The sequence below is a fragment of the Tupaia chinensis genome, unplaced genomic scaffold, assembly GCF_000334495.1.
Source record: "Tupaia chinensis unplaced genomic scaffold, TupChi_1.0 Scaffold142134_1, whole genome shotgun sequence".
Lineage (NCBI taxonomy): Eukaryota > Metazoa > Chordata > Mammalia > Scandentia > Tupaiidae > Tupaia > Tupaia belangeri.
The window spans coordinates 903,269-911,786 of record NW_006201985.1 but is presented as its reverse complement, the minus strand read 5'-3'; the positions used below and the strand labels follow the sequence as shown (position 1 = coordinate 911,786).

At 51.7% G+C, this 8,518-nt stretch overlaps 1 protein-coding gene across 2 annotated transcripts in view; it reads left to right on the top strand.

The window, feature by feature from the left end:
• The window catches only part of CYB5R2 (cytochrome b5 reductase 2), an 8,851-nt gene extending 1,092 nt beyond the window's left edge, over positions 1-7,759 (top strand). The window contains exons 1-9 of one of the 2 annotated variants that reach the window (XM_006163424.3): positions 228-306; positions 861-1,004; positions 1,237-1,309; positions 2,961-3,067; positions 3,306-3,435; positions 4,056-4,139; positions 5,062-5,147; positions 6,307-6,406; positions 7,329-7,759. In XM_006163424.3, coding sequence (XP_006163486.1) covers positions 927-1,004; positions 1,237-1,309; positions 2,961-3,067; positions 3,306-3,435; positions 4,056-4,139; positions 5,062-5,147; positions 6,307-6,406; positions 7,329-7,501 — 831 coding nt within the window. In that variant the 5' untranslated portion in view covers positions 228-306; positions 861-926 and the 3' untranslated portion in view covers positions 7,502-7,759. Of the gene's footprint in view, positions 1-227; positions 307-860; positions 1,005-1,236; positions 1,310-2,960; positions 3,068-3,305; positions 3,436-4,055; positions 4,140-5,061; positions 5,148-6,306; positions 6,407-7,328 lie in introns of those variants that run through there. The other variant, XM_006163425.3, reaches the window with a different exon arrangement.
• Positions 7,760-8,518: the final 759 nt, after the last annotated feature.

Genomic DNA, 8,518 nt, shown 5'->3' with positions numbered 1-8,518 from the left:
CAGACCCGGGGGCCGAGCAGAGGCTGGCGTTGGCCCGAGGGCGGGACCGCCGGGGCGGGGAGCGGGGCGGGCGCTCGCCTGGGTCGGGCCGGCCGGATTCCGAGGATACGTGTGGGCCGAGGCGTGGGCACCGGGCGGGAGAAGAGGGCCCGACGAACCTTTTCCCAATTGGTCCGGGACTGGCTTGGGGAGATGAGCAGGCTGGCCTCACCCGACAGGGTGGCAGATTTGGGGTGGATGCCGGGAGGCTGGCCCAGCCTCCCAGGCGAGTGTCTGGAACTCTTTCAACTGCCTTAGAGGGTGTTGGTAAGTCCGAGGGCCCAATGACAAGCAGCACCCCCTAGTCACAGCTACCCTCCGCTCCACAGCCTGCCCTAACCCGACCAGAGCAGGTGGGGAAAGTGGGGAGCAGAGCCCTATCCCAGCCCTGCCTGGACCCACAGCACCTGGGGAGGACAGGGCGCCCATCCCACGCCTCTAGCTCTGTCCTTGGGGCCAGGTCTTCATTCAGATTGTTAGAGGTGATGTCATCTCTCCATCAAGGAGGGGACTCATCATTTGCACCCCGGGCTGTAACAGGATGGAGGCGGATGGGTAGAGGGGCTTTCCACTCCCAGGCCAGGTGTCTGGGCTGGTCCAGGGGTCTGAAACGTCCTGGCCTGGGGCACCGGCTGAGTCCTTCCTACCCTCCACTCACCTCTGGCTACCTGCCTTCTGCGGTGGTTGCTTTCCCTGTGCCCTCGGGCGAACGCCAGCTTCCGCTTGGTCCCCGGTTCTGGCCCCGGGGCCCATCAGGTTGGCCCAGCTTCCTCTGTGATACCCCTCTATGCCTGATGTTCTGCTCACACTGTGTCTGCCAGGACCCATCCCTGCTCCTCGCCATCGCTGTCATCGGGGTCACGGTGCTAGTGTTGGCGCTGAAGAACATGAATTCCAAGAAGAAAGCCCTTGTCACCTTACAGGACCCTGAAACCAAGTACCCACTCCCCTTGATTGAGAAAGAGGTAATGGGTCAGCCACCCTGTCCTGTGTGGGTGGGTGACAGAGGACAAGGATGATGAGGAATGTTGGCTAGGAAGGCAGGCAGTTAGTCACTTCATGGCCTGGAGGTTGCTCTCCACTGCGTGTGTGTTCATGCGTGCTGGGGTAGACTACACGGAGCTCCTTCCCCACCATCTGAGCTGCCCAGCAGGAGTTCCAGGAAGCTGACAGAGCCTGCCTGTTTCATTTTATTAGGAAATCACCCATAACACCCGGAGGTTCCGCTTTGGACTGCCCTCACCGGACCATGTCTTAGGGCTTCCTGTAGGTAAGTGGGGCTCGGTATTATCACCAGGACGGGGGGCGGTTCTGGGGGCTTGGCACTCTGCTGTTCTCTGAAACACAGCTAAGTATGGAGGGTGCCCTCTTCCCCTTCCTGAGCTGGACTGGGGACAATATGTTTTCTTTCATCCCTGTTTGATTTGGGCTGACACGAAAGTAGTACCTCCAAAAACATTCATAGAAAAGAAGCTAGCTGGAGCCAGCAGGTGGCATGGTGGTGAAGGGTGCTGGACTCCCACATGGCCGGCATGGATCCCCATGAATGTCATCATGATCCATAGCTGGTCTACCGGCTTCTACTCTGAGGGGCAGAGTTACATGGTTTAGGACTTCACTGCTGTCCTTAAGCAGAGCCGGGGGGCCAGGAGGACACACACTGGCTTTGTTTGGTCCTTGGGTGTCCATATTCCAGGCCCTGCAGTATCTGTGAACTTAGGGCCCACTCTGTGCTGCCAGCAGGACGCAGACAGGGAAGTTGCGATTCGGTCACAAACCCGAGTGATACATCCAGTCTAAGAATAAAGGAGTTTGGGGCCAGCAAATGGCGTAGTCATTAAGGCACTGAACTCTCACATGGCCGACCACAGTTGAGTCCCAGACTTGGCGGCTTGAAATTCATGCCAGGTAAGAGTGAATGCATGCCCCAAATCCCAAGAGGAGAATGGAGGAGAAGGGATTGCTATGTGGCCATCCCCCATGAGGGTGATTTCTCACTTTCTCTCTCTCCTTCTTTCTGATGAGTGCATGTGCCCTATAGCAAAAATCTCTCTCTAAAAAATAAAGAAATAAAAAACAAAAAAATGAAGAAGAAATGAGTTTGTAAAAGCAACATTTTTTTTAAAAGGGAAACTCCTTTCTGTGATTTTGTTTTAAAGACGAGGTCTGGTTCTCATGCGCTCCTCCTGCCTCAGCCTCCCAGATGGGACTCTAGGTGCATGCCACCATGTCCAATGTCCAGCTTTATTTTTTTTGGGGGGGGGGACTGCAAGGCATGTGCACTTGCTAGAGAGAGGGAACGTGAGAAATCCCCCCCAGGATTGGCCAGGGATGGCCACACCTCAGTGCCTTCTTCTCTCAGGACTTAGGACACACACGTGTGCCCAGTGTATTTTCCAGCCTCCAGGTCCAGGACTCAATGCACAGTCAGCCATGTGAGATTCAGCCTCTTAACCACCATGTGACCTGCTGGCCCTGTCCAGCTCTTTTCCAGAAAGGGTCTTCCTATGTTGTCCAGGCCAGCCTCAAGCTCACAATCCTGTCTCAGCCTCCCAAGTCATTGGGCTTATAGGCATGCACCACTGCGCTGGCCCTTTCTGGAATTTTTTATACTCACCCTCCAACTTTAGCTCTTCTTTGCCACAAAGCACTTAGGCTGTGATCGTGGCTGAGCAGGCATATCATCCCCAGTGTACAGAAGAAGAGACAAAAATGCAGAGGTGATGTGTTGCCCAGGGCAGCACAGGGAATGTGGAGGGCAGGGTTAGGACCTTGACACTGAATCTGGGCTCCATCCCTGCATGCCCCTCCTCCTTGTACTTCCTGCCACAGTGTCTGCCCCTCACTGAAGCTCAGTCCTTCAAGGGGTTCCCAGGTCCTATTTAGGCCAGCCATGCTCAGACTTGATGCCTTTTCTGTAGGTAACTATGTCCACCTGTTGGCCACAATCGATGATAATTTGGTGGTCAGGGCTTACACACCTGTGACCAGTGATGATGACCGGGGCTTTGTGGACTTAATCATAAAGGTAAAGGCCACCCCCAATGTCTACCTGCCTCATGCTCACAAGTCCATTGTGTGGGGAGTGGGGAGCACTTTTCTCTGAGGGAACACACGCCCTGGACAGGACTTTCCTCCAGTGTCCTTGGAACTGCTTACAGCAACCATGGGGCAGGGTTTTTCCTTCAGCTTCCAGTGACAAGGGCCTGTCCTTGTACCTGTGGCCTTGGAGGTGTGTGTGAAAACCATGCTGCCTTGTTTTTCAGATCTACTTCAAAAATGTACACCCCCGTCATCCTGAAGGCGGGAAGATGACTCAGTACTTGGAAAACATGAAAATTGGGGACACCATCCTTTTTCGAGGGCCAGTCGGGCGCCTGTTCTACTATGGGCCAGGTACTGGGGGTTTACACTGGGCCTCCAGTTGGAAGGAAGAAGATTCTTGCAGTGTTTCCGTTGTTCTAAAACACTCTTCAGATGGAAATCCTGAGGGGACTCCCTGAGGCTTGTCCTTAAAGTTGTCAAATTCATGAATAGGCACACCCGTCATCCATTCACACACCTGCTTTATGAGCTTGTGAGCTTCATTAAAGTAGGGGATGATGCGGTGTTTCCTCATCACTGTGTCACCAGCGTGATCCCTGATGCATATAAGAAAGGTGCCTGCTACTGCGGGGAAAGGGATGGACAGAGCCCACACTCATTCCGATTCACCACTGGTCCATCATTCACTGGTTCCCTCCTACAGGCGGGAGTGATCCGGAGCGCCATGACTTCAGCGTGCCTCTTTCCTCAGAAGGAAAAGTCTAGTGATTTCCTAATGGGATCCAGGTTCCACTCCCATCTGGTGCACTGGGACTGGCCAAGGAGGCCACCCTGGCCTGTTTCTTGTATTTAAAAAGGTGCAGCCCATCTCTGATGTGGGCTTGCCTCCTGGGAGTCCCAAGGGAAGTTAGTGATCTCATGGAGGCTCTCGGGCAAGAACTGCAGAAGTCAGAAGCATTCTCTGTTTCCAGGTAATCTTGGAATCAGACCAGACAAAACGAGCAAGCCTGAAAAAAAACTGGCTACTCACCTGGGAATGATTGCCGGGGGCACAGGTAAGAGGGCAGCGGTGGTGAGCCCTGAGTTTTGACTTTGGAGTCATTTGGTCCTAGAAGAGAAGTTCCTCTCCTGGCTGTGGCGGGTGGGAACAAGGAGTCGGTGACAAGTTTGGAATGGATCCTATGTGCCCTACCTCCCTTCCTCAATGTGGTGCTTGCCCAGGAGCCAGGACCAGGGGCCTCTCAAGTCAGGTAGGAGTTCAGGCTAGTCAGGCCTCCCCATGACCTCCCAAGGGCCTCTGGATCAAATTCAAGTCTGATTTGCCCCATCCTTGAAAATGAAGGGCCGAAAGAAGAGAACACGACTTTAAGGAGACATACAATGCCAGCCACCGCCATAGGAGCTTTTAACATTTGTACTTATTTATTTATGTATTTAATTTGGTGCATGTGCTTACTGGAGAAACAGAGAGGGAGAAAGTGAGAAAGTATCCCTCAGGGAAAATAGCCACACTGCAATCCCTTCTCCATTCTCCTCTCAAGATTTTTGGACATGCACACACACACACACACACACACACACACACACGCCCAACATGTTTTTTCAAGCCGCTGGTCTGGGACTTGAGGTGTGTAGTCTGCCATATGGGATCCAGCCACCTCAGGTACTATGCCACTGGCTGGCCCATGATAGGAACTTTGAAAATGGTCACATTTGCTCATCATTAATTGTTTTGTAAGTGAGCACACTGGAGAGTTCAGAAGCTTCCTTGCATCTTGCCAAATGAAAATGAGAAAGGGCTTTTGACTATTGTATTAGAAAGAAAAACCAGAATGAAGTATTATTTCCCACATTTGAGTTTTGGGGGCAGAAGTGGAAAAAAAGAATAAAAAAAATAAACAAAAAAGATGTACTTGGGACCAGGGACTGTGGGCATCAGAGCTGGAGGGGCCAGCCTGCCCAGTAACTGTGTTGCAGGCATTACTCCCATGCTGCAGCTCATCCGCCACATCACCAGGAACCCCAGTGACAAGACCAGGATATCACTCATCTTTGCCAACCAGGTCAGTTCTGCCGAGTCAGCCCTGAGCTTGCAGCAGGAGAATGGCATGTTCGCTGAGCCGGGGCTTTGCATTCATGCCTTCCCCACCGATTGGCTCGCCCTGTTTGGGTGCCTGTGGCTGTGGGAGGGGTTCGTCCCACTGGCAGCTGGACAAGCTGAGTCCAGGCCCGTTTTTCTGTTTGGTTTTGTTTATTCTGTCCCTTTGTCAATCCCAAGCACCGAGCTTCCTTTTCTTCGTTAATGCAAACTTCTATGTTTTTCTGAGTACAAAATCTTAGATTCACCCAGTAGAAATTTGGGGAAATATAGGATAATATAAATGTTTCTACTCATTTTTTGGCTTTTTCTACATTTGCTATTTACAATTTTATATATATATATGTGTATATATATATATATATATATGTATATGTATATATATGTAATATATAACAGTTAGGATTTTGTACTCAGTATTCCTGGTAACAGGCATTATCATCATTTTCTGTATCAAGTTGTCCTGTAACTTAGGACATCTCTTCCTATATCCAGGTTGTCACTTTTCACAGTTATAAATGATATGGTACCTAGGCTCGATGACTTCTATTTTCTTAAAAAGAATTCCAGAAGTGGAAGAATTAGGACAAGCATCATGAAGACTTAAGATCCAGGTCTTCTGTGTCCTGCCTTAGCCTGTGAAAAGTGACTTTTTGGCCGTGGCTTTCTTCCCCTGTTGAGGCTCCAAACCACTTTCTTTCCTTGTGATTGCGGTGTTGTTCCACCCCATGCCTTCTCTATTCTCTAGCCCTTTATGTTCCCTGCTGAAGGTCCAGGCCTGTGCTGAGCTTGTACCAGCTGGGTTTGCTGTGCCTGGTGCTCGGTGGTGTAGGAGGTGGGGCTTGGAGCTCTGAGTGAAGCCACCCCAGCTGTGCTCGGCCACAGTCCCTCCAGCTGGAGGTCCCTGCAGCTCTGTGGGAAACTACACCATCCCATCAACTCTATTCACAAGAGTGAGGGTTAGACCTACAGGAATGGCAGTGGTATTGTTGTCTGCCAGCCCGGGAGCCTGTGACAAGCATGCATACTAGAGCATGGACAAGCATGTGCCGACTGATCCTCTCAGTCCAGGGAACAAGTAGGGTATCCCTGCAGGTGTCTTTCTAATGTTGCTTCCTTTCTAGACAGAGGAGGATATCTTGGTGAGAAAGGAGCTTGAAGAAATTGCCCAAACTCACCAAGACCAGTTCGACCTGTGGTACACCCTGGACAGGCCTCCCACGGGTATGATCCTGGGGCTCCCACCCACTGTGGTCAGATCCAACACAGGCCCACTGCAAGACCTGCTCTGTTTATTGTTTGTTTTTTTTTTGTTGGTTTGTTTGTTTTAGGACTGGGCTTGGGGATGAGGTCTTGGGCTTTGACTTACATGGAAAATGCAAGAGTTCGAGGGTGAAAGAATTTGGGGATGAACTGCTTGTACCTGTGTCCAACCTGTCAGCAACACCCCACAAATTGCACTGACCATCAGGAGGGGCTGAGCCTCTGGGCCATCCTGAACACCACTCCACGTGACCATCACACACATTCACATCTAATATGGCCACTGGCCCCTATAGCAGTCATGCCACAGCATTCGGCCACCACACCCGTTGTTGTGCACCTCACCTGGACAGCAGTACTCACACTCTGAGTCCGAGAGAACAGCTGCAGCCCAACCAGCACCCCAGTAACAAGCATGCACATTGCACTCCACACCCACCATGCGCCTGCACACTGCGCATTGTGCCTGCCTTGTCATGCAGCTCACGGCTCAGCAGAGGGTGCCTGCCACCCGAGAGGTTCTGGGTAGTTGCACACCACCACTCCCTACACTGCCCGACAGTGTTGATTCGCACTGCATCACAGTACACCTCACAGTGTAGTCCTCCTTCCGTGGAAACAGCACAGAGACACCAGCAGAGCTAAGAGTCACAGCAGTGTGCCTGGAGTCTGCACTACACACTCCATCAGGTTAACTGAGACCCCCGTAGCCTCTCCCTTGCAGGGTTTCTGCAGGAACAGCAGTGCAGAGACTCTAAACCATTGTAGAGCAGCCTTGCCTTTCTCTCCCTGACTTGGGGATGGTGGAGGGGAACAGGAGGCCTGGAGTCAGGGGTCTACCTGGCACCTCCACTTTTATTTTTCTTCTTTTGCTTCATTTCAGGCTGGAAGTATAGCTCAGGCTTTGTTACTGCTGATATGATTAAGGAGCACCTCCCTCCTCCCAGAAAGTCCACACTCATCCTGGTGTGCGGCCCACCCCCCTTGATCCAGACAGCTGCTCACCCGAACCTGGAGAAGCTGGGTTATACCAAGGACATGATCTTCACCTATTAACACCTGCGCTTTTCCCAAATTTGCCTGCTCCCTTTCATCTGTTTTAGCCCTTGTCGTGCACCCTCGGGCACAAGTACCAGTGCTCCTCTTTTGGGTATAAGCCTACAGTGGAGGGCACGGAGGGCATGACGGGCTGGAGATGAAGTGGCTCCTGAGGCTCCTTGCTGGAGGCTGGAAAGGGCTGCTCCTGTTCTCTGTGGTTTAGTGAAAATAAACTTAAGCACACACCAGACAGCCCACACAGCTGGCTGGGGTTGGGGGGTTACTGGCTAGGCAGGCAGGAGGCCTTGGTCCACCCTGCATGGGAGCTGGTTTCTGTGTGCTCAGGCTTCATTCCCACCCATATGATCAAGGAGTGCTTTTGCTGGAGCAGAAATTCAAAAGAATCCAAATGGGGGACCAGCAGTTGGCATAATGGCTGTCGCTGGACTCCCATGCAGTTGACTGTGGTTCAAGTCCCAGACCTAGTGGTTTAAATTCATACCAGGTGCATGTGTGTGCGTGCCCAAGATCCCGAGAGGAGACTGGAGGATGGGGGATTGTAGCATGGCCATCCATCCCCCCTGGGGGGTGAGTTCTCACTTTCTGTCTCTCTTTCTGGTGAGTGTATGTACCCATAGCGAAAACCTCTCCAAAAAACAGAATCCAATGAGCCCCCAGTATTTACCCTTGAACGCCTCTCCCTATACTGTTCTGCTTTTAAGATCAGACCTACTAGAGAGCTCAGGGACCCTCCGTGTACACTATTTCTTCTCCAGTGGGTGAGCTTTGAAATAGAAATGGTGTTAAAAAGAGACGTTGAGGTGTCAAATCCACAGGGTGGGTGGGCTTCAGAATCACTTGTAGACTCCTGCACTTTGCAAAGCAAATAGAAGAATATGTGCATTTTTTTTGGCACCTTCTAAATGCTAGGCTCCATCCTGGCACTGGGGCCACAGGCAGGAGTGGTTCCATGCAGAAGCTTCTCAGCTTGGAAGCAGTTAGGGTCCAGGAGCTATGTAGACCCTTTAAATCACT